General features: G+C 44.5%; 4 protein-coding genes across 4 annotated transcripts; 1 reads left to right on the top strand and 3 right to left on the bottom strand.

Annotated features, from left to right (window-relative positions):
* Nucleotides 1-4617: 4617 nt before the first annotated feature.
* On the top strand, nucleotides 4618-9179 carry LOC120657635 (P-loop NTPase domain-containing protein LPA1-like). Its single transcript, XM_039936013.1, has 8 exons — nucleotides 4618-4970; nucleotides 5064-5225; nucleotides 6094-6371; nucleotides 6643-6724; nucleotides 6976-7395; nucleotides 7520-8188; nucleotides 8397-8504; nucleotides 8629-9179. The coding sequence occupies exons 1-8, from the start codon at nucleotides 4875-4877 to the stop codon at nucleotides 8896-8898; spliced, it is 2085 nt and encodes a 694-aa protein (XP_039791947.1). The 5' UTR covers nucleotides 4618-4874; the 3' UTR covers nucleotides 8899-9179.
* Nucleotides 9180-10181: 1002 nt separating this feature from the next.
* LOC120657634 (pumilio homolog 1-like) lies at nucleotides 10182-16471 on the bottom strand. Its single transcript, XM_039936011.1, has 11 exons — nucleotides 16183-16471; nucleotides 15015-15699; nucleotides 13575-14409; nucleotides 12923-13484; nucleotides 12690-12831; nucleotides 12467-12574; nucleotides 12147-12359; nucleotides 11959-12069; nucleotides 11284-11478; nucleotides 10826-11000; nucleotides 10182-10703 (listed from the first exon to the last, which is right to left on the bottom strand). The coding sequence occupies exons 2-11, from the start codon at nucleotides 15648-15650 to the stop codon at nucleotides 10672-10674; spliced, it is 3009 nt and encodes a 1002-aa protein (XP_039791945.1). The 5' UTR covers nucleotides 15651-15699; nucleotides 16183-16471; the 3' UTR covers nucleotides 10182-10671.
* Nucleotides 16472-17368: 897 nt separating this feature from the next.
* Nucleotides 17369-19855, bottom strand: LOC120657633 (thioredoxin-like 3-2, chloroplastic). Its single transcript, XM_039936010.1, has 5 exons — nucleotides 19481-19855; nucleotides 18561-18635; nucleotides 18417-18483; nucleotides 17969-17986; nucleotides 17369-17887 (listed from the first exon to the last, which is right to left on the bottom strand). Exons 1-5 carry the CDS (start codon nucleotides 19792-19794, stop codon nucleotides 17789-17791), a joined length of 573 nt encoding a protein of 190 aa, XP_039791944.1. The 5' UTR covers nucleotides 19795-19855; the 3' UTR covers nucleotides 17369-17788.
* A 226-nt stretch (nucleotides 19856-20081) lies between these two features.
* Nucleotides 20082-22797, bottom strand: LOC120657632 (probable protein S-acyltransferase 15). Its single transcript, XM_039936009.1, has 7 exons — nucleotides 22456-22797; nucleotides 21936-22031; nucleotides 21744-21845; nucleotides 21599-21667; nucleotides 20879-20977; nucleotides 20695-20790; nucleotides 20082-20538 (listed from the first exon to the last, which is right to left on the bottom strand). Exons 1-7 carry the CDS (start codon nucleotides 22654-22656, stop codon nucleotides 20449-20451), a joined length of 753 nt encoding a protein of 250 aa, XP_039791943.1. The 5' UTR covers nucleotides 22657-22797; the 3' UTR covers nucleotides 20082-20448.
* Nucleotides 22798-25747: the final 2950 nt, after the last annotated feature.

Raw genomic sequence — 25747 nt, 5'->3', positions numbered from 1 at the left:
AAGGTAAGTTGAAAAAAATCTTTCGGAAGATAGATAGGTTTCACAAGTTGCAGGCTGAGCTATCTGATCAGATCCTAGTGTTGGACTGGAGTAGAAAGCACAAAGAAGAGAGGTTTGGAGGAAGGATGGGCCCTGAATGAAGTAGGGATTCTCTTTAAGGCCCAATAGATCTAACGTCTTAGGATGAGTTCACAAAAACGAATGGGCTCCCACTTAGCAAAACTGGAAGGCCCACTCAAATTCGGTCGATTCTGTCCTCCACCATTTCCCCTTTTTCTTTTCGTTCCACCACCACGACCATGACCTCTCTCTCTCTCCAAGAAGAAAAGAAAAGAAATGGAAGTGGTCCACGTGCCTATGCGTACACGCAGCAGGTTAATTATATTGGCGGATGACTTGGTTAGATGTTGGAATCGGTCAGGGTCAGGGTCAGCAGCAGCCTGCACCGACCACATGGACGTGTGCTGTGCACCGACCTTCCTCCTCCTTCCCTTCCTTCTAGACGCCCGTCGCTGTATTTGTACGATAATAATGACGCATGTCCGATCAAATTACACCCCTGAAAATGGCGTCGCCAGCCCTTAAATGCTTTTTAGGAGCGGGTGACATCACTCACTTCTCAAAATGGGGCTCCATTTGTAGGGACAGTTGATGATGTCACCCGTCTCTGAAAATATATTTTCAGAACTGGATCAAAAACTAGCGGCCTTGCTCCATTTATAGAAACATGTTACTGTTTCATCCACCCCTAAGAAAATAGAGCGTTGCTACAAATCGTTTTAGAGAAATCTACTAATATATATTTCTTGAATAATCTGGAAGACCTAAAGTGTACTAATCTTGTGAGCAAAATTTGGAATGGCCGCTTATTAAGACCATTTCAAGCATCACTTGTTGAATGCATGATTATTCATTCGTACTAGCTTGGGAGGAGGATGGAGGGAGGAACGGAGGTTAATTTGCTTATACTACTGCAGCAAGCTAGGAATTGAAAGAGGGCCACGTTGCTTGAGTATCATGTTCTCTGACTCGAGACTTTGGAGCAAATCAGCAGGCAAGCAAACAAGTAAAAGTTGTCTGAAATTTGTATCGGCCGGGGGGCGGGTACTATATATGTTTGGTTTGGTAGGAAGAAAATTAAACAAAGGAGGACAGATTCCGACAAGTGCGTGCTAGTAGTGCAAGAAAGGAGAAGAATCTATCATATCCCTGGCAAGAAAGAAACGATGAGAAAGAGAAAGAGAAAGCTAGCTAGGATCCTCTCCTCTCCTGTCCGCGCTAATCTAACTAATACTTTCTCCGTTCTAAATTATTAGTAGTTCTAAGTATATAGTTTTTGCTAGCATATACACATAAATTAAGTTTAGACGCATAGCAAAATTTATGAATGTAGAAAGGCTAAAACAGTTATTTATAATTTGAGCTCTTTTACAATAATTGTAAAGTACCAATAGGTACTTTCAGGTACAGAAAGAGTATAATCAATTCGTATGCGCAGCTATTAGTATAATCAATTCGTATGCACAGCTATTAGCTCTCGTGCCTATTTGAGAAAACAAAAATGATTGGAGGATGAATGGCCATTGGAATAAATAATAGTACTCCATAAGCTAGCGGCCGGACACGTTTAGTTTCCTTTAAATTTGAATTAACCATATATGGGCGATACTGAGAGAGATGATGATGCCGCTCGCTGTATGAAACGAATAACAAAATTCTCAAGGAAATTAAAGCCGTTGAGTAGCTGCAATTGCAAGCGCATCGATGCTTTGCACAATTGCTGGTTTCCACAATTGCTGGCGCTCTTTCTTTTTCTTTATTTTCCACAATATCGGACGATGGAGGAGGGGCTGCCGCTGCGTTTAGGCTTAGCAATAGCATCAATTGACTTTATTTTATACTGCTAGCTACTGTTATTTTATTCCTGCTGTTTCCATCCGATCCTTCGCCAAAATTCAAAGGCCAGAGCGATTAATAATGCGCTAGTGCTTTTCTTTTCTTTTCTTTAAGAAAAAAAAAATCAAAGGCCACATATATTCTAATTAATACTCCCTTCGTTCCAAATTATAAGGCATTTTAAAAATCTTGGAGAGTCAAAATTTTTTAAGTTTGACCAAATTTATATAACAAGATAATAACATTTACGATGCTAAGTAAATATCATTAGATTCTTTATTAGTTATATTTTTATAGTATACCTATTTGATGTCATAAATTTTTGTGTTTCTCTCTATAATTTTGGTCAAACTTTGAGATGATTTGACTCTCCAACATTTTTGAAATAACTTATAATTTGGAATGGAGGGAGTAGGAGAGAAGGAAGCTAAGTACCAGAGAAGGTGAGCAAAGCACCAGACAGTGAGACGGCGGCACCGCGTGGGGAAGAGGAAGAACTGGTCGGGTCCGCCGTGACCTCAGCGCGCGCGGCGACCGTTGTTTTTGGCGCGCCGTCGGTGGCTCGCTTGTCCCACCCATCTATCCCCTTTGATAACTTGTTTGCTAGGGAACGCTACTCGATGCAAACCTAGGCGATGCCTTGTGTCCACCGGAAACCAAAACGAGAGAGAGAGAGAGACGATGCAAACCTAGGCTAGAAGAACGTATCTGCGGGTTAGATATTACCATATTACCAACTTTAATTATATTTAAATTTATGCATCTAAAATTTCAAAACAACATATAAATGAATAGAGAATGCAAACATCTACTATCAAGCAAATTTGAAATGCAGCTGAAATTTGTGCAATGAGAAACAAAAAGAAGAAATCAGCATATGAATATTGGCGGATTATGAATCTGAGATGAACAGTTGAACTCGCAATTATTTAAATGCAAGATTCTCTTTTCTGTTTCTTCTTGTACAAATTTTTGTTCAACCTCAAAATTTGCATGATGGTATATGCTTACGTGCTCTATTTATTCATATTTTTGGATAAATTTTTTATCTACAAATTTAGATGTAATTAGAGTTGGTAACACAGTAACACCCTAATGGATGGTAACACCAGATATGTTCTCTAACGAAGAGTGTCATACATTTTACCAAGATTGAAAACTTGGTAACTGAGCTAGAGTGATGTTATGATGATAAAACTTCTCTCTCATCCTAGAAAACTCCGCTACCTCTCTTCTCTTATAATGATTATGTAATGTTAATAAATTTGCTGATGTGTCATAAAATTTAATTAATACTTATGACACTCCTATGAAACTTCCATCAACATTGGTATTACGAGGAATACATGAGGTCTACAATAATTGAAAGTTTAATAATTTTGCTAAGATGATATTCCATTAAAGCAGGAAATAACCTAAAATGCTACTACAAGCTAAGATCAGTCGCCGTGCACAATTTCATAGCACATTAATTAAGACTGAAAATTATATAACTGTACCGGCTAAGATTTATGGGTCTTTTTTCATCCTATGAGGGCAATCTCAATGCAAGTGTTATATGAGTTTCATTCTCATTAAATTATATGCCACATAGGCAAAAGTGATAACATGGCATGTAATTTAAGAAGAAAGAGAAGAATAGAGCTTCATGGCGAGAAACTTGGTGTACACATTACATAGAGCTATGAAACTAGAATGAAACTCCATTGGGAGGATTTGAGTTTCATCTATACCCATTCATCAACTTCTATTGGTTGCATGATATATTTGATCATCAATACTAATCAACAATTAATTGTGATAGTTTATCTTTGTAACTGTGCAATGAAACTACGCATTGAGAGAAATGGTTTCATTCCAGTATCAAGCTGACATGATACTCCTGGTAACTATGCGATGACACTATACACTAAGATTGGTCTGAAATTTCCTCCTCTCTCGTCGCCATATCAGCAACTCTTTTGGCCATATCAGCAAATTGATGATATGATATAGAATTTAATACTACGAAACTTCTCCATACAATTTTTATTGAAACTAGCCTAGTAATATACAAGTTTGCGCATGCTTAACAACTAAGGACGATTAAACTACAAAACCGTGTTCATATAGGAGTAGTTTTCTTAGCTTAACCGTGTTTGTTAATTTAATAGTAAAAAGGACCTTGTCTTGTCCCCATCGTTTTACATTAAACAAGATGACAAGGCCACAAGGGTGGTCTTCATGTTGTGCAGCTGCATTCGCCCCATCCTAAGCCTATGCTCCATCTGTACCACTAAGCTAGCTCTTGATCGTTGACTTCGGGGAACAAACTGGCAACATATATATTATACATACTGTACATGCAGTTCTATGCGGCGTCTTGGGAATTTAGCCAGAGCCAATAAATTTTTTCAGAATTTTAGCAGAGTAGAGCAGAGATGAAAGATCTAAGAAACTACTCCAGCAGTTAAGCTTTGTTTGATGCTTTGTTGTATGCTCCATCCTAATCTAAATTCTAGTGCACGCCTTGTCTAACATTGTTAAAAGTGAAATAAAATATATAATGGATGGAATACGATTCAGGGATTTTGTATGACCGGCCGGGATCTCATCTCATCTTTCCCGGTTGCGTTTAGCCACAACTAATCAATCACATGCCTTATTGCTAGCCCATCTGCCTAACTAGATAGATTGGAGTATATATAAAGGGTCAGGAGGAGCGAAGCATTTCGCCGTGACAAAAGCCACCACAGAAGCGGCAAGAAATTCGAAGAACCCTCGAAACAAGGAGAAAACTGGGGGGAAATTCGCATCCCAAGAAGGCAAGGGGAGAGAGAGAAGGGGGAGGGGCACCACCACCACTGGGGGAGGCAGGCAGGCAGGCTGGCCGGCCGCCCGCCCGAGGCTCCGAGAGAGGGACACCGAGGCGGCCAAGGCCAAGCGGGAGGAAGACAGGGGGTGAAGAAGCGAACAAGGCGGGCGGCCATGTGGACGCCATGCGCGGACGCGGCGTGGACGTCGTGACACCTGCCGCCCCCCAACCGCACCGCCATGACCCCGCCGCCGCAATGCGCCTCAAAACCCACCTCCAGGTATCGCCCTCTCCCCAGTGCCGCGCCCGCCGCCGCTCCCCTGATCCGGCGGCCGCCGTTTCTTGATCCGGCTTCCCGGTCCCTCCGTTGCAGGTAGGGGACATGGCGGAGGAGGCTCCACCGCCGGCGCCGGCGCCCAAGCTGCTCTACATTGCCGTCGCCGACGGCGGGGGCCGGCGGGCCTTCCGGTACACGCGCCCCGTGCTGCAGAGCACGCTGCATCTCATGGGATGCAAGCCTCGCCATGCCTTCAAGGTGCCTCTTCCTTTCCCCCTCTATTCACGCATCCCTGCTCTTGCCGTCTTGCGTGCGATCTTGATCCCGACCTCTGCACCGCTTGCTTCTTCCTAAGTTTACTTTGCTTGGCGTGCTAATCGCCTTGACCCTCTTCTGCGGCAGATCCCTGCATCGGAAGCAAGCACGCCCTACTTTCTGTGACCTCTTCTTGTTGCATGTCTATTATTGTGCTGGTATCTGTGGTTTATGATCGGCGATTTTGACATTAAAAGGTGACATTTTAAGTCTCCTGCTGATGCGCAGATTTGTTCTCGGCTCAATCCAAAATCCCCTTCCCCTCACGCCGTATCCTTTTCGTCGTTGTAAGGGAAGATGGGCCCTTGTCATGCTTGAGCTCCCCAACGCTTCAAGTGGCTCCAATTTTGCATTTTTGGAATCCGAAAAATCCACCTTTCCTTCCAACTTCTTGTTCTTTCTGCGAACAGAATTTGTCCTCAAATGATACTACTTTGCTTGTGGGGTCGTTATCGCAGATATACTGCCATGCAACTGTTGCCTCTTAGTTCAGGTGGTGTGGATTATTACTGCTTTCTCGTAATTATTGTGTTTGATCGATAAAGACAACGCCATGTTGTGTGATGTAGACGCGTTTTGTTTCGCCTTTGCATGATGCACGATCCTTTGCTTTCGGACCCTAGCTTGTTTGATGGGTACACGATTCTAGACAGTATCTGGCAATTGACTTGAACGGGTATCAGGTTCCCACTTGACGTGCCTTATTTTTACTCTGATTTGTTCCTCTGGCGGTCCAATTGGGTTATGTGTAAAAGCATTGACTAGACCTGCATTGATGAGAAACTTTTTCCATTCTTGTTGGCACCATCAGATTAGCAAAAGAGTATTCAATGTGATGAAGGGTGAATTCTTGGCGGCATCAAATTTAGATGGGGTAACCAAACAAGAAAATTATCCTGCTCTTGGAGATGGTACAGATACTCAAAAAACTCTGGAGAGAAGTAGCAGCAGCATACCATTTGAATTATACAAGAACCAGACAACCATTGTTATTTCAAGGGAGCAGTTCGTAAGTGTTGTATGCGATGCCCTCTCTTTGTACAAGTATGTCGGACCCAACCAGAAAGCTGACTTCCTTCTCGCTTGCAGGTAAAGTAACTTCATTGGTGCTGTATTTCTGAGTTCACATGAATTTAAGTTATAAACATATGTATATATTTATCTTCTCATCTAATGCACATGTCCATCATATCTATTTTCATGCATGTTTGGCATGCTTTCTTTTAAGTGGAATTATTTGTCGTAACATGATGGATGTATTTTGCCCATCAACGTTTCATCACAGCACAGCCACTCAAAAGCAACCTGAAAGTAATTGATAACATTTCTTTCTTTTCCTTTCTCCCACTGTTCAAATCAGAATTAAAGAGAGAAAGGAATCGGTGACAATACTCTTGTGTGGAACAAGCGGATGTGGCAAGTCCACTCTATCATCTTTGCTGGTATGTTTATCGTCTAGAGCAGTTGTCCATTTTTTTGGGTTAGCAATCATTTAACCATATCAGCAATCCAGCAATTTACTACAAGTCTGTTCATTTTAGTAACAAGTGCCCATAATACAACCAACTTGGAAGCATCTTATTCTTTCTAGTTTGACTTACTGTTTAATTGCTTTAAGAAAATTTTATCAAACTCAAAGAAATGAACAATGACAATTGTTGAATGCCTTATACGAGCTGTTTTTGTTTCCCAGGGTGGTAGATTGGGTATCACGACAGTAGTTTCTACTGATTCCATACGACATATGATGAGAGGCTTTGCAGATGAAAAACAAAATCCTCTTCTCTATGCCTCAACCTACCATGCAGGCGACTATTTAGATCCTATTGCGGTTGCTCAGGCAAAGGCAAAGCGTAAGGCAAATAAACCAACAATTGTTGCTCATCCTAATATCAGTGGAGGCAAAGATGTTACTTCAGATGGCAAATCTCATCATGGAAACTCAGAGTTACCACGTAGAACTGAATTGATTGGCAACAAGCAAATGGCAGTAGAAGGCTACAAGGCACAAAGCGAGATGGTGATCGACAGCCTGGACAGATTAATTACATCCTGGGAAGAACAAAAGGAATCTGTGATTGTTGAAGGAGTCCATCTAAGCCTTAATTTTGTGGTACGTATTATAGTCAAGAAAGAATGAAAGGGATATCTCATAACACTGTTTTCATTTATGCTAGTTTGTGTTAGTTATATCTCATGTCCCCTGATTAAGCTGTTCTACTTATGTTATCCAACAGATGGGGCTAATGAAGAAACATCCTTCCATAATACCATTTATGATATACATTACAAATGAGGAGAAACACATGGAACGATTTGCTGTACGTGCAAAGTACATGACTCTAGACCCAGCAAAGAACAGATATATCAAATACATCCGAAATATCAGAGCTATCCAGGAATACCTATGCAACCGAGCTGACAAGCATCTTGTACCAAAGATTAACAACACCAATGTTGATGACTTCAACACAAACACTGTTGCCGTGGTGGATGAGGAATACAGGAATCAACGTGCAGCGAACACCTTGGGTTCTAAGGGCATGTTCCAGTTGATCCAAAGGAAGGGGTCCTCAAGGAATCTGATGGCTCTCCTGAACACTGACGGTTCAGTCACCAAAACTTGGCATGTAGGTACAGGTGATGGCAATGGGGATCTCAATGATATTGCAAACAGCAAGAAGTCTGCTGAAAACACTATATTGGATCCCTCACAAATTGGGAAGGCGGAGGTGGTCAATCTCCACTTTGGTCCATTTGGGATCAGTGCCTGGATGAGTGACACAGGTGGAACCAGCCATACTGGAAGTGTAGAAGACCTGAGGGTTGATTGCATGGAGAATGGTGGCAGAAATTTTTCATCATGCTGCAGTTCGCCGAAGATGTCAGATTTCACTTCTAAGGAGGTATGTTTTGATCTACAAGGATTGGGATTTGAGTAACATTTCAAACCTCGAGATTTTTTTTTTGTTTGAAATGTTATAGCATCCTGTGCAAATCCTTGGGGGCTCTTGCTACGGCCATATGTATTACAGAAAACTTCAGATTTTTCGCATGCGAAATTAGTATGCCATATGCAGTATTTGCAATCTAACAGTATTTTAACTTTATCAGCTTATGGAGGAGTACTCGGTCTATGGGAGCGAAGAAGAAGAACCTGATGACCCTCGTGATGGTGAAACTGATGAAGATCTAACCGATGAAGAAAGAGGCAACCACGAGGTGGTGATACCCCTCTTTCAATGTGAAACAATTTTGATTGGTGCTTTGCTTCTAGTTGTTTCACGCACCAAACACTTAGAAGTCAAATGCGCTGAATGTTCTCATGTATGCTGAATCCTTGCAGATAGACGCAGGCTCTGTGGACGAGCACTCCACCAAATCAGATGAGGAATATGAGGATCTAGCCATGCGGGACGTGATGGAGAATGGTGACTGGTCTGATGACGAGCAAGCAGTGAGCAGCACCAAGAACTCACTAGCCCCGGAGGGCATCATCCATGGAAGAGAAACAGACGAAGATGATGGTATGGAAGGCATGTACCACCACAACCTGGACCTGTTCCTCAAAATGTCCAAGGAGGTAGCCGGCACCAGAATGCCGTGCGCGTCATAGCGCCACTGGCCCAGCTGGGTTGAGGTGAAAGCCAGATCCACCGGTCACCGACCGGGTGATCTTGGAGCGGTGTGCTGTAGAGTGTAGACTAGTGGCTTGTAGCTTGGACCTGTCCAAAGTGCCGTCACCTGGCTGTAAAAGAGATAGGACCTGATGCTCTGTCCAGGCAAACATGTTATGTCTGTATCTTTGGAATAAATAATATTCCGGGCAGGCCTGTATGTATCCCTCGAAGAAAATAACGTCCCGGCTGTTAATAAAGTTCACCCCTTGGCCTAGAATAGGTGGAGTTTTGAGCGTGGCCAATCATACTGGGAATCGGAAAATATAGGCTCTGTTTGAATTCCGTTACCCTTTTATGAAGAAAAGAATTCGGCTATTCTGAGGCCAAACTTTAAACCGTAGGCTAATTAGCAAGATCAAATACTCCCTCCTTCCCCGTTTATAAGGCATAGTGGAACATGACACGGTCTTCTAAACAACACTTTGACCATTTATTATCATATATTATATCACTTTTGATTATAAACTTATAATCATTGTAAACTATATTTGATTATGAATCAATCATATGAAATTTGCATTATAAAAACAAAAATTTAATAGTCAAATTATTGGTCAAAGATGAGAAGGTTTGAATCTTGATATACGTGTATGCCTTATAAACGGGAAAAGAGGGAGTATGTGCTAATTTCTGAACCAATTGCACAAATATGGTTAATTGATGGTTAGAGTCTATTAGCCATAATTAGCCCCTAATGTACCCAAGACCAAGTTTAGTTCAGTAACATAAAATTGGCTAGTTGTGGAGCTAATTGCGCAGATAAGGGTTAATCAATACTCCCTCCATTCCAGATTATTAGTCATCTTGACTTTCACTGATTCAGGTTAATCAATACTCCCTCCATTCCATATTATTAATCATTTTGATTTTCATAGATTCATATATTTTACTACGCACCTATATCTAGGTGCATAGCGAAAATCTATAAATCTAAAAAAAATCAAAACAACTAATAATTTTGGACGGAGGAAGTAGTTTGTTTGTTTGCCCTAATTAGCTCTCATTTAGTCCTTTCGTAAAATCGGCTAATTGCACAGATAAGAACAATTTGATGGTTAGAGTCCAGTAGTCCTACTTTAGCCCCTCTAATTAGCATTATAGAATTAAGTTTGTTGAACTTTAGCCCCTCTATTTTAACCCATACAAATAGAACGATAACTGCATTCATGTTCAAAAGTTCCAAACCAGCCTGTGCTCCAGTATTAACTAGGTGCTGGCATTCGACAGAGAGAAACATGCATTTGATTTCAACAAAATGTCAGTAAATTGAAGGCAGGCTTTACAGAGACTTAAACATCATCATGAACCTTACTTATACACTGACTGGTGAAATCCAAGGAAAAAAAGATATTCTACAGCTGTCCTTGATTCCCATCATCTATCATCCTAAACCCTTTTCTTTCTGCTAATTGCTTTGCTTCTTCCACAGTATTTTGCACTTCTTTATCCTGCTGCTTCCAGAGGGGTAAATAAACCATACAAATATACAGCTTGATTTCTCAAGGACAAGCAAAATCTCTTCTGATTTCTTATTTATTTCCAGAGGCTCTCCTTTATTTACAGCAAAGGCTTTGGGAGCCTTTTTAACTTCTCCGGTTGTACTCTCTCAACATGACTCACTACTGGGGTAATGGTAAAAAGCTAGGCCTCGCTATCTGTCTGTCTGTCTGTCTGTACAGGTGTTATTCTGTCAACTAACCATTGCCATCTCAGCAAGATGATGGAGCCCCAACACGCCGCTCTAGACGATGATAAAAACACAAGCAATATGCAAATGCTTTAGTAACTGACCAGGAAAGATCAAACAAAAAGGATGATAAATTCATCAGTATAATATAGCTTTTGGTCTCGGGATCTATTTACCTCCTGCAGCAATGAGCTTCTCAACACGCGCAACAATATGTTTTCCATAGGTGTATCTTTTCAGTGCATTCAAGTGTACCTTGATACGGGAAAGAATCAATTCACGGTTCTGGTCATCACAGATCTCTAGAACCTTCTGCACCACATAGTTTCCAAACTGATCTTTCATCATTGCCTGGGAAACATAAGTTCACATGACAAGTGTTGTGAGAATGCAAGAAGCCAAGAAATTCAACCCTGCAACAGCAGATCATGGTACTGCCACAGAACTTAATTTACTCAGCAAAAAGAAAATAAGAATTGCCTTCCGCTACTTATATGCTACCACAATTCAGCATCTAAATCGCATCAAGAGTTCAAAATTATTACTGATCTCTTTTGCTATTGTTCTTCTACCTTTGCTATACCAAAAGTGCTTTGCAAGAACTAGCAGCTCAAACAGATTGTTGAAAACAAACCTGTAATGGCACATTTTCATCAGTTGTGCCAAGCATCTCATTGATCAGAATCTGGCGTTGCTCCGGAGTACCAAAAGTAAGACATTTCTCAACAACATTGGAAGCAAACTTCTGCTGACTCATCTTCACTATCTGCCCAGCAAGTTGTGTAATTATAGTAGAACGCTCTTCTGGTTTCCCATGCTGCAGAACATGCTGTGAAACAAGGAACGGGGTTATAGAAAGCTATTTCTGAAAATGGGATGAATAAACATAACCCGAAGGCAATGGCAGGTCAATACAGAAACCACAACATAATATGCCATTTTAAATAAAAAGGAAACATATTGAAAGTAAAATATCAATCATTAAAACATCAAAGCCTTTTCAAAATATCATATTTTGGGATGATAAAGCTGAACATCACGTCAACACCATGCCGGAAAAATTGGCTCATGGTAATGAAGCAAAAGTAGAGACAGAACAGTAGGGGTGTTAGTCACAATAAACAAGTCCTAAAAACCACTTGCTGCGGGATAGTAAAGCTTATATGCACAAGAGATATAGCTACAATGGATGATTGATTGACAGAAGAATGATTCAGTATAGTGTGCATCGCTTTGTAGTTTTGTACAGGTGAAATTGAAGTCATAAGTCAGTCATCAGAAAAAGACAAGGAAATGATTAGAAAGTTACCTGGATTACATAATTGCCATACTGGTCCTCTGCTAAAGTAACCACAGACTGCATAATCTCTTCCATCATGGCATTTTGAGTGCTTTCATCATCACAGTGCTCCAAGACTCTCTGGTGATATCCAAGAATACATTTAGCAAAATCATTTTTTTAGAAAGATGGTAAAACCAGAGGAAGGTTGATGTAACCTGAATAACACGGCAACCATAGGGATGCATGGAAAGCTCCACCACATGTCCATAGAAGGCTGAAATAATAAAGCGTATCCTCTCCTGAGGGATGCATTCTATACATTTTTGGATAACATGGTTGCCGTTCTGATCACGAACACATCTCATGATAGATCCATCAAGCTCCAAAGCCATTTGTGTTTGTTGTTCCACTTCAACAACTTCCAAAGCCTACAAAAATAGTACACTACTAAGCATCCACAGAAATTCTGGATCACTATATGAGCGTGATTTAAACTAATACGGAGAAAACAATGTGCTTGTAGAAATATACAAACCTTCTGAATCACTCGGCAGCCATACATTTGAAGACTCAGCTGTAACACATAACCCTTGAGTAGGCTCGCCAGTTGCTTTGTTTGTGTTTCAGTTCCGTATTCAAAGAACTGTCAAGCACAAGCAGTCACCAATTAAAGACTAAGATCTCAATTTTACTGCAAATTTGCAAATTAAAAAAAAAATCAAATCAAACTTGTTCTATTGCAAATGAGGTTTGCTCACCTTCTGTATAACATAATTTCCGAAAACATCAGTCATCAAAGTACGTGCCTGGGGAAGGATCTCAGGGAAAATCAGGTTCTTCTCTTCAATAGAAGCAGTTTCCAGTTTCTGCTGTATAAAGCGACTCCCATACTGATCCGAACTGAAGGGTGAGAGATTGAGAGAGAGACAACCATATTAGCTTCATGGAAAATAAAGCAACTTGAATCTGTTGGAATTCCAAGGAATATTACCTGAATTCGACCACATGGCCTACAATATCTAACAGCTCAAAAGATTTGGTTTTGTTGGTTTTGAATTCCTCCAGCAGGGACGACCCGTAACCATTATCCATCAGACCATTTTCCGAATTCCATGATCCCATGGATCCTCCTCCAGCAGTGTTCCTCACCACAGATGGAATTCGGGTTAGTCGCTCTCCTTGCCTGGCATGGCCTTGATGAGATGAGATATACGGACTAGATGGAGGACTTGTTAGATAAGTCATTCCCATGCCAAATGCAGGATCATTGCCATAAACATTTGGATTAAGAGCACCAGATTTGGTAAGGTATGGCATTCCATACTGAAGCTTTTGCTGGGCAAATAATGACCCAAGGTATGCCTTTTGGTATCCAGGACTATCCAGGTGACCTGTGCTAGTAAAACCCCTCCCTTGGAAAGGACTCATGCTTGCAGTTGCACCAAGGGGGGAATCAGGGTTTGCCTGCAAATATTGCGCATACATTGTCTCCGTCGGTTGGCCCTGAAAACTGGATCCCCCATGGTTCGAAAGAACGTTGCCATAGTCCGCATCTGGTCATGAAAACACAGTCCAAAAGGTGAGTGAATGAAATACAGACAGACATGCATAGAGGAAGAGATAGGGAAAGGGATTAAGTGTACCAGGAGTCAGTTGATTGTTTAGCATGGATGAAGTAAAACCGCCTGCATGAGTCTTCATGTGTCGTCCAGATATATCAATGCCAGGGCTATCACCATTCAGGTTCTGGTAGTGAGAAATTGATCCAGCTGAGCTCATCAAAGATCCTTTCTTGTTGGCATTACCGTGTGGTGATTGCATAGAGAACTTGCTATTGCTATGAGACGCCAGCTTACTAACATGCAAATTACTGAAGTTACTCCCCCCATTTGGAAAAACTGCATATTCAGGGCCATTAAGCGAGTCTTCATCAGTACTTTGAGCTAAACTTTTCTTTGAAAATTGCATATGTTCCTTTGGTACATTGAATAGTACATCTGTCTGATCACCAAAGTTCTGGTAAACATGATTCTGAGCTTCAGTTTCCATATTTGACATCTTATTTCCAGAGAGGCTTAAGCTAGACAGAGTTGCCGCAATGTCGGCACCATCATGATTAACTGAAGCAGCTGCTATAGCTTCAACCTTTTTATCAGAACCCCCCATTCGAACTCCAACAGGAGGAAGGCAAGGGCTAGGAGTTCTCCGGATCAGCTGGGGGTCTGGTGTGGTGCTTCTTGAGACAGAGGAGCCTACTGGAAAAGCAAAGGTATGAGACATTGACGAACCAAGACTTTGGACCCTGACCAGACTGGGTGAAGTGGATCCAGATCGCAGGCCATTCATGGATTCTGATCTGTTCTGCAGTTGTGGTTTAGGTGAATCAGATGACCTGAGTGGATTTGGGCTCTCAAGAGCATTGCGGCTATTGGACCGTGAAAGATGACCAGTCGTAGCAGCAGGACGGCTAATATTTTCCTGACATTGAAACAATTGCAGATGGGAATCGGAAAACAAAAAAGAGAAACATAATGTCAGACACACTAATAAATATAGTGGAGATGCATTGTAGTAGCAGCCTATCAGTATCTGTGCAAGAAGTTTCATATGGCATCCACCAAGTTCAGCAGTAACGCAACTCTGGTTGATTTTAATGTTACTAAAGGTACGATTTGAAGGCAATATAAATAATCCACTAATTTCATACTCCCTCCGTCCCAAAAAACAAGTCATTCTAGGATTCAAAATTTGTCCCAAAAAACAAGTCATCTTACCCTATTTAGAAAGTGCATATGCATGCAAGAATCAATTAGTGCCAAATATGGGAAGTAAATAGGGGCAAACATGGTCATTTTACCCTTTTGTTAATTTGTCCTAGAATTCATAGGATGACTTGTTTTTTGGGACGGAGGGAGTATAGCATTCCACCAATAGATCAAAAGAGACGCACTAAGTAGTCAGTAAACAAAAAAAAAGTTTGCTTATACCGAATCTGACCATTCAATAAGAATGTTTGCTTCTACTGAAGATGTGAATACAGCAACAAGATAAAATCAAAATCAATGATGAAATATCTTCCAAACCTGCAATGCATCAGCAAAGCTCTTGCGCCGAGACCCAAGGCCATTGACATCTGACAAGCCAATGAGCCCATCAGTGCCCCTCACGAGCCACTCCGATGACTGCTGTCGTGCAAGCCCATTCCTTTCACCTCTCCCCATTCTATCATTCAGCAGCGCCTTCTCTCCACCACCCTCACGTGCCCCTGGCTGCACTGAGAACAGCGAGTTTCCACCCCCAACCTCTGAGGGCCTCCTCCTTCTATCCCCAATACCTCCAGACACAGTCTGGAAGCGCTGTGCCGCACGCCAGTCCTCTTTAGACACCATTGGTGGTGGAAGCCTCGGGTTGAGGTGCTCATTAGAATAGTAGTATGACAGATATGCTGGGTGTGAACGTATCTCTTCCTCAGTGAGCATGTCAACACCAGCACCACTACTACTGCCACCTACAAGATTGTTGGCATGAAGTGGTGGACCAGAGAAGAGCGCACCAATGGCGGTGCGAGAGCCCTCGACAGTGGGGGGAGCGCTGCCACTGCGGAATATGCTGAGGTCGTCGGCAGATGATGTATGGTTCTGGTCCATCAGAACTGCCTGCAAGTCACGTTCAAGGTCTTCGAAGGTGGGGCCAGCCGCTGCCGCTGGAGACGGAGCCATCGCCGAAGCGCCTGCCTTTGTTGTGTCTGCTGCTTCCTTCAGTGAAAGCCTAAAAGCAGCAAGCAGGTAATGATCAGTACTGTTGTGCCCAATCATGTATACGGTATACAGTTGGGTGGTAGTCTGAGTTTTTTCAAGAATTCAAATGCAAGTACAATTGGACACATCTTTCAAGAGCAGAGTGGAATATAAAACAAAAGAAATCGCTTCATCAATTGCAGGTTTTTGCCGTTATTTCTATCAAGAAAAATCAAACCTTTAAGGGTAGTAGGAAGCTGGCATCAAGTTGCCTTAGAAGGAAGAAACAGACACTAGGAGTCACTGAAAACCTAACTATCAGACGACATCCCGAGGAGAACTTGAGGGGGGGAAATATCCTAATCCGCGGGATAAAAACAATGGAACATTCCCTAACCCAACTAAGACAGGCAAACAACACCAAAAAAGAAGATAAAACATCGCACAGCCTCCCACTGTCGTACCCGGGCAATCAATCGATCGAGAACCTACGCGAACCCGATCAGAATCTCACCTCTAGAAGGGCCGCAGCAGCAGCATCAAAAAGGCAGGCGGTGGACCCCCGGAAGCGCCTTCAATCCACTACGGAACCGAAAGCGCCGGCCGCCGGCCCATCCAACGGGCCACCGCGAAAGAAGACTGGATTCAGCCGAGGATTTCGGGCGGCGATTGCTCCGACGGGAGGGGATTTATTTAGGGTTTGGGGATTGGGGAATTTGTGGAAGGCGGCTGCTGCGCCGGAGAGGGGAGAGGCGCAGCGCGAGACGAGACGAGACGAATGGGAAAGGAAGCCAGCGGAGGCGGAAACAGAAAGCGACGTCCGGCCTTTTCTTCCTGGAGACCGGTAGGCCGCCTCTCGGCTCCTCCACAGCCGTCCGATCAGCTGAGATATGACGTGGCAGTGCAAATCTGGAAGCCCAACAATCCATCCAGATAGAAAGAAATTGAAATCGACGAGGAATGTACACATCGCAACAAACCACGCCGTATCTGTCTTTCAGTTTGTTTGATTTGAAGCAGATTTATCTTTCTTTCTTCTTTTTAAAGGAAAAAAGGAAAAGATTTTATCTCCTCTTGCTCATGTGTTCCTTGCTTTTTCAGGAGTGAGTGAATACAGAACGGTAGTTCTAGGGTACCATGTTTACCGATGAGAAGTTGTTGCGTTGATTATTTCTTCTCAAGGTCTGTGGCTGACAGGTGGGCCCACTCTCTGCAGCGTGGGGCCAGGGCAGAGCGCACCATTGACGGGCAAGTCAACCGGGGATAGTACCCTGCTTGACAATGAAGAGAGAGGGCTGCCTATTGGTGTTGTTAATAGAAATATGAAAAAAAATGCTAGACACAAGAAAGTGGCGAGGTTGCGATCGTGCTAAGAAAACATGGCGCAAGAAAGGCATTGGGGTATTGTTTGTGGTTGAGAAAAAAGTATATCCTCATCTCGGGCACCCATCTGGTATTAAAAATAGTAATCAAGCAAACAGGGGAACCTGCTGCCACTTCACAATTAAATAAGTTCGTATCAAACTTGTCTTTCGATAATTCAAGACCAGGATTTACACTACTAGTAGCTATATACTAGTATTTGTGATCAGGACTAGCATATTTTTGGAAAGCTTGAGAAAACAAATACTAGTCATTGTGCTGCATCTGTATTCAAGTCTGTCACAATTGATGAATAGTTTAGAGTAGACAGCAGGCACTGAAACCACACCACTGCAACATGTGTTGCTGAGGAGTCCTTGACTTAATGGCCAATATGAAAGTGCAGTCAGTACATAGGCAATAAGTCTTTCCGTATTGAATTATTGTTGATACAGCAAGTCCCAGTTAATACCCACACATGGATACATCAAGGACATCACAGGAATATCAGGCCACTCCTGGTAGCTGAATTCCATCATTCTTCTGATTCCAACACCAGAGTGTGCTGCCCTGAGTGTTTATGCACGATGAAACGATGTTTCGTGTCGCCTCTGACCATGGGATCCTAATATGTCAATACAAGGACTCACATATTGCTCAACCTTTGAGCAAGTGGTAATACTGGATTATCTTCTTTGGCACACTTTTTTCGTTGAGGAGCATTGACGCGCAACTGTTGCGCTAAAAGACACACTGGATCATTCCTCCCGCTCGATCATCCTCCGAACATCGTCAATTACCAGCCATGATTTGTATCCGCCGATCACCTCGTCCTGTTTCTGGGAGCCACTCCACAGCTGCACAGGACAAACAACCGTCCTCAGGATAGACAATAGCAAGATGGAAACCATGAAGTAGGCAACAAGCCCGAGTTGTACCTGTATAGAAGGCATCTTCTGCTCAAGCTCCACGGTACAGATCACACAAGTTGGACAAAAGCAGGCATTAGCGTGTGTATTAATTTATCAGATATACAAGGGATCTAATTTGTCAGTTGCGCATATATTTAATTGCTGCAGACAAGGTAATAGTGAGGCCAAATGCATAATCGGAGGATATTTGATATTCTACTCTAATACCAAAGCTAAAGGATAAGTCTAGGAAACATTTAGATGCAAGTTGCACGAAGCTGGCAACTGACAACAAAGTTTCCAGGGCCAATAAAGGAGAGGTTGCCAGGTTCCAGCACAACAGGAAAGAAGATGAGAAAGGATTCGAGAAGCTTCTCATAAATAACAAAAAGATTAAAAAAAGCTTTGATCTTAGCATAATTGGACGTAAATATGTTTTCAGATATATTTATCAATACGGCAAAGGTATACTTACTGTTACTCCAGCACGGTTTACAAGTTTTTGTGGAACCGCATTGACATCGACACAGTAGAACCGGATTCTGCGTATTAAGATTATCGATTGTCAAAAACACCAGCAGCGTATTTCATTGTAAATCTATGGAGAAACCTCTGTAACCTTGGATGGTATTCTGCAGCCAACTTCTCAAGCTTAGGCTTCAAATATATACATTTTCTGCACCAACTTGCCATCCTACATATCAGAAAAGTATGAATTCAGGCATGGTCCGATAGATGCTTTGGGAAGTTTCTGACGGGCGCAACTATAGACAGTACTCAAAATAAATTTGACATTGGTAGCATATTTATCATGCAATGTAGGTTTTATTGCATAAACAACCTATGTATGGTTGAAGTAGATGAAGAAAATACCCACACAAAAAAAAAATAGATGAAGAAAATGATAAGTTGCAATTTTTTTCTACATAAGATGTCTATAGTGGAAGTACTTTCCTTCAACCAACAGATATGAGTTAAGTAGACAAAAAAATAAAATGAACAATTGCCACTGCTATTCATATTGGTAAGGATAATACAGGTAAGCTGTAAGCAACCTGTTGATCACTGAACCATACACCAGAACCAGGACAGCATAACATTGGCTGCAACACGTGCACGCAATAGACACAAAATGAAGTGCGGTTCAACATTTATTTAGGTTTCTGCTCCGATATAAATAGCAGCTTTACTGTCAATATAGACACAGGTAGATGGAACTGAAAATCAGAAAAAACAAAAGGTAGATTCACGAAAAGATCATTGCAATATGCCGATGCAAATAATCCGTCCAACCAGAATGACATCAAACCAAGTCACACACCTAAATTTCCCGGCTACCACCAAGTGACTGAACATACGAACAAATGGACAAAAGGTCTCTTTTCCGTTCACACAAGATGCTCAATTTGAGCTCCAGCAATGGCCGCCTGATCGACAAACACGACCTGCTAACCCCGCAATCATACAGAAACGATCGCTTTATTGGAGAAATTAACAGCGGCAGCCTAGACAATCCAATCCAGGAAAAGTGGGGTTTACCAGAGCAGGACGATGGGGAGGTCGAGCTGCTGCGCCTCCGCGAGGGCCTGGTCCAGCTGCTGCTCGCTGGCGATGGGCTCCAGCTCCACCCACGCAGGCCCCTCCTCCTCCTCCGCGACCCGCTCCTTGGCCGCGGCTGCCGCCGGAGCCGCGTGGCGAGGCCCCGGAGGCAGCGAGATCGCGGCCCACCGGGAGGACGGTTTGGAGAGGAAGCCAAGACGAGGTGGGATCCTACGGGTCCCAACTCGGCCGTAGGACATCACCGCTTCACCGGCGGCGGCGACGGCGGCTGCGTGGGCTGGGGCGGTCGCCATTGCCGGCGTGGGAGCAAGAAACGTGGAGTTCTATAGGCTTTCGTTTCGTTTTGACCTGTTGCAATTGTACGAGTATGGTGGCGGCTGCAGTTCCTTTCTGTCCTTTCGCCGACTCGTGTCGCTGCATGTGGGGCCACTACTTCCAGAAGTAACAGAAGCACATATTTGATGCCATAAAATTGGGGGAAAGTTGTAAAACAAACTAACAATAACTTTACAATCCTACTCTCTCCGTCCCAAAATAAATGCAATGTTTCTCAAAATAAATGCAATGTTTCAGTACCGTATTTCAAGCCCAAAACAACTCTACTCATACACTATGTTCATATCCCATACAATTTGGGGAAAATTTGTAGCACGTTCAAAGTAACTTCACATCCAATGTATCAGTACATTTGATCAAACTCAAAACATCTCTACACATACTCAATAAAATTGAACAAACAGTCATCAAATATACATGGAGATGGGACGGCGGGGAGGAAACTTTACATGCTGTTACAATATTGGGGGAGATCTGAAGATTTCTACAGATGCCCTGGCTGGCAGCAAAGCCAATGGAACAGGACTATGAGCCATTTGGTAACAAAACAAACTGACTTGTAAATCTACATGGCAGTACGAGGCGACTGGCAATGCTGATGGTGCATCCCGTCAGTTGTTTGTGATTTGGAACTCGATGCCATCCTTCAAATGCCCTGTCGCAGTAGGGCAAAGCCAGCAAAGAATGTTCGGACCCAGGATCTGTTACAGATCAAATCGACCAACAATTCAGTCAAATGGAGTACTAAACAAGAACAGAGTAACTGATATGTAAATCTTTAACACCGAAAACTGAAATCCTGATCTTGTAAGGATTAGTTTTGGATGTGGTACATATTTTTTTTAATGTAAAAGTACCATTTGAATGTTCTTCCTCATGCCAAGATCGAACCGGTGGCGATATTTCTGCCCGCTCTTCTTTGCAAGCCACTTCGCTCTTACTGCCTCCCGGTACTGATGCAAAGGAGCTGAAAACAATAAAATATGGTGCAACAAAACTATGTAGTGGATGAGAAGTTTGGAATTCCGAATAGTAGCTTACCTCTATGGTTGTCATGTTATGACACAAAAGATAGACGTGCCAGCATAATAGAGAACCTATTGTCAAGCTTAAGAAGAATAACAGGACACCAGCCAAGATCTGCATTTTCAGTATTCAATTTTAAATTGATCATAGTCTTGTGCTTATATATTAAAAGAAGTAAATACATAACACAAAACTAAGTAGAGAAGGTCTCAAAAAAAAAACTAAGTAGAGAATGACTTCATCAACCTAAAAGATTATTTTGCAAGGTTAGAATGTTTCTATCTACTATGCAACTGGAAAAAATTATCAGAATCCAATTTTTACTTCTCTTCAGCTAATACTTATACCAATCTCAGTTGAGTTGAAATCCATGACAAACTGCTGACAGCTTACAAGAAATTTACAAGAAAAGTGTCAATTTCGTTACTAGTTAACAATTGTTCGTGATCCTCTGATAGTGTAAACGAAAGTACTAGGATTTAATGACTATCTAACTATTGTACAAATCATATCAGCATGGGCATACAAAAGCCGCATTACAGCTGATCATGATAAAATAGGCACAAAACCTAATCTTTCTGGCAACCAACCAAGCAAACCCTGAATTGGTGAGTAATGGTACAAATTGGAAGAATAGTGGCATCACAGCCAATAATTGATTGAATATTTAGCAAGAAAGAGGTTTTTGGTAGCATAGTGAGAGCTCCTAGCTCAGAATAAAGGCCAGGCACTTACATATACTATCTTCACATAAAGAACATCAAACTCATGCTCTTTGAGAAAGAGATCACACAGAAATATCACCTGCAAAATATTTTGACACGATTGTGAAATTGCCGAAGATGCACCCGATAGTTTGGTGCAGCATATAGTCACTTACAAATGAATAAAGAGACCCGATAGTTGCATTTAGGACACAGATGATGAAGGCTTTGTAGTTAGCATATCCCACGCAGTTGTTGATCCAGACACAGTGATGATCCTGCCATCAACAGCATTACACAGGACTTTTGGTTGCAGCAGTGTATGGCAAGACAGAGCATCAATACAGACAAAGATGGTGCCCACCTACCATTTTCAGAACACACCTTTTGCAGACCCTGCAATGGTGGGATCGAGGAGGCTTGAACATGCAACATTTATCACAATACCTTGATTCCAACCCCCGCTGCAGCCAAATACATAATCAGCGTGCAAAACAAAGCACTAAAGAGTACTGATCGAGCAGAGTGACATGAAGGAACCAAGAAAATACGTGTGATTATCTGGTGTATGCACAACCATGTCATTTAGTTCATGGTGACTGGTTCTCATCTCTGAAAACGATCAAGCCTGTGATTGGTAGCTGATGTAATGAGACATTGAGACATGGATTCCAGCTGAACTTGGTGAGGAATATGTCAATTTACACTTGCAGGTGTTCCAATTGAACAAACACCAGTTGGTCACGGTTTTATATATAGCAATAAACCTAGTGATAGCCCCTCAAGGTTGGCAAGAAAGAGAACTAAATCCGAGACAGCAAGGAAAGCAAGGAGCATAAATAAGCAAAGCCGAGAGAGTCCCAAGTCCCGAGATCTCGGTTGTCCGACCTGTCCCTGCGCAGCTTCGGCGTCGGGTGCGAAGGAGGCGGGAACGGAGCCCGGGTCGGCAGCCGCGGCGCACACAAAGGCGAAGAAGCACGCGACGACGGCGAGCGAAACGGCGGCCGCGTGGGCGGCGCCGGCCGGCGTGGCGAGGCCGAGCCAGTGGTCCAGGAAGACGAAGAGCGTGGAGTAGTACACGAGCGCCATGAGGGCTACCGTCCCGACAACGGCCGGCGAGGCGACCGCCGCGCCATCTCTCCTCCGGTGCCGGCGCGCTCGCCGATCTCGCTTGGCCTCCTCTGCTAGAGGTAGGTTGCCCTGGGCCACCTGAGCTGTAGAGGAGCTGCTGGGCTGTAAGACTCTCCGCACTCGTCACTATGTAAATTCACCCTCTAAAAAAAATATTTCTATCTGGTCATCGAAATTATCTTCTCTATATTCAGTTTCTCCGCACCCATTCATTCTCTATATCACTCTCTATACCAACTACCAGACCGTGGGGCCCACACGTCGTAATTTTTTTTCCTTTTATTACCCCCCGCCCTCCCTCCCCGCTCTCTCTCCCCCGCAGCCCCTATCTCTCCCCCCCTCCTCTCTCCCTCCGCCACCGCGCCCCTCCTCCACCGGCCACCGCCGTGAGCCTCGCTGAGCCACGCCGCCCCCTCCTCCCTCGTCCCTCCCCTCGACCTGCCATGGCTCGGAGGCCGGCGGAGCAGGGGTCCCGCCCCCGGCGGCGGGTCTCGCGGCTGCGCAGGCGGGCAGCGCGGGGCCTCACGGGCGTAGGAGGTGCCGCGCCCCCTCCCTCCCTTCCTCTCCATCCCTGCTCCGCGTGCGGCGATGTGGCGTGCGGGGAGCTCCGCGCCGCCACAGCCCGCGGGCGGGCGAGCCGCTCCCCGCGCCGGCCGCGGCTCCAGCACGGCGAGGCCCCTGCTCCGAGCTCCGCCGCCCCTGCTCCGAGGCCCGGCGGCGCCCACGGACCGAAGCTCGAGCGGCGCGGGGCGGCGGCGGCCCACACGGCGCGGCGGGGCAGGGCGGCCTCCGCCGGCACCCCTCCTCCTCCCTCCTCCCACGCCGGCCGAGCGCACCCATCCTCCTCCCTCCTCATCCCTCCCTCCTCCACCGGCGTCCGCGCAGGCGTGGGCGGCCTCGCCGCCACGGCCTCGAGCTCGGCCCTCCACGGTGCGGACGGCGGCGAGCGGGCTCATGGAGGCGGCGGCGTGACGACTCGAGCGAGCCAGGTGTGCTCGGCGGCGTGGCGGGTAGGTCGGCGGCGCGGCGCGCAGGGCGGAGCGGCAGCAGCGGGTCTCGCGGCGTCGTGGCACAGCAGTCAGCAGGGGTCTGACCCCCAGCCACAGGCTTCGCGGCAGCGCAGGAGTCCCGCCGCCTCCATGAGCGCAGTGGCCATCTCGGTTTCCTCGGCGAGTCTCCGGGCGGCAGGAGGACGAGGCGTGGCGCGGCGACCGGAGCGGTGGGACGGAGGCGCGGGCGGCGTGGCCCCGTCCCCGGCGGCGCCCTCGCAGCGGCGCGGCACCTCCTACGCCCCGGACATGCGCGCGCCACCCTTGCTCCCTTGGCAGAGGGGACCCGCCAGCACGCGGCGGCCGCGCGGAGGTGGCCAGCGAGCGGCGAGTGAACGCGCGGCAGGGCGGAGAAGGCTGGTGGCGGCCTCCGGAGGCGCACGCTCCTCCTCTCCGGCGAGCAGCGCCCTGTTCGGAGCAAGGGCGCGAAGCAACTGGGGGCAGCGGCGGCGGGAGGCTGAGGTGGGGCCAGCGCAAGATAGAGCACGCCCTCTACTTCGCTGGGAATACCGAGCGAAAGAGACGGCGGTAAAATAGCGCGGGCTTTCCAGACCCCCGCTGCAGCCAAAATTGCGCTATCCGCGTACTGGATGCTGCGTTGCGTATCGCTTACCGATGCCGCTGCGGGCAGCCTAATTGCTGCCATGCCCGCCCATACGATTCTATGGGCTGGAGGTCCTCTCCTTTGGGCCTCGAGTGCCCTTGGGCCCTAATACATAGTACCCATGAATTGCACTGCATGCACAGTGATTAGAGAAATTCAGAGTCCAAAAAAGTCCATTCAGGAATGCTGTTGTACTAGGCAATTTGTGCAAACCGAAGCAGGTTAAACTATTTTATTATTCCTTGGGAAAAAAGAGGGGGGAAAGATGAAATAAATCATTTGTTTAGACGTACGCCAGCTCGGAAACCTAGTCGCGCTTAGATTCTGTTAGCGTGTATTGGAAAGAGCAAAATTAAGCTAGTGCGTCTCGAGTGTTGCAAATAATGATCAGCTAGCTTGCAGTGGTCCTCGATCGGGTATAATATACGACTAGACTATAGCGCTAACCCTCGATCTCACCGCCCCTATAAATCAATTTTCAGAGGCGGGTGCTGGAAATGTATTTTCAAGGGCAAGAGGGGTCGCCCGCATCTGAAAATCGATTTTCAGCCTGCCAAAAAAATCACCGATTTGAATTTAAACAAATCTTCTTCTCTCTCCTCCATAGATCCAGGGCATTATTTACTTAAGAATGGAGCAAAAAACTATAGATTGATTTCAAATGATTACATAATCTTGTTCTCCTACTAAAATAGCACAAATTTATCTAAAAGTCTAAGGCAAATGATGTCTCAAATTGCTAATCCACACCATGGAGATATATAGCTAGTTAGAGGTAAATAGAGCTCTATTTGAGCATTAAATCTAACAAAAGAGCTTAAAAATGATAAGAAATTAGCATCAATTTACCTCCTACAACCCCCCAACTCAAAGGAAATCAAGTCGAACCCCCCTTTTTTTCTTTTGGATCTTGGGGGAGCTCCTCACCCGAGAAAACAACAGGGGTCGGGAGAAAGAAGAAGTGCCCATATTTTTAACAATTATTTTAGGGGCGGGTGGGGGTGGGCCACCCCTAAAAATAACAATTACAAGGGCGGATCAACCCCTCAGCTGCCCTGAAAATGAGCACGGGTGGGGGAGGGGGGTGAACCGCCTCTACAAAATTCATTTTTAGGGGCAGCTCACCCCGTCCCTAAAAATGGAGCTCATTTGTAGGGGCGGCTGAGGGGGTGAACCGCCCCTACAAATCAATTTTCAAAGGCGGCTCTTTTACTACAGTGCACCTGCTCCATTTGTAGGAATGGATGAAAAATTAGTCCGTCTCTAAAAAAATCAAAGCATTGCTATAAATCATTTTTGTAGTACTGACTACTACTTACTGCTGCACTCTTCGACGGGCCACTTCTTCTTTGTTCAACTCTGGTAAATTTCCAACCAATTAAGGCTGCAGTATTTT

The sequence above is a fragment of the Panicum virgatum genome, chromosome 1N (genome assembly GCF_016808335.1).
Source record: "Panicum virgatum strain AP13 chromosome 1N, P.virgatum_v5, whole genome shotgun sequence".
NCBI lineage: Eukaryota > Viridiplantae > Streptophyta > Magnoliopsida > Poales > Poaceae > Panicum > Panicum virgatum.
Note: the sequence above shows the minus strand (reverse complement) of the source record. Positions and strands in the feature narration are given on the sequence as shown.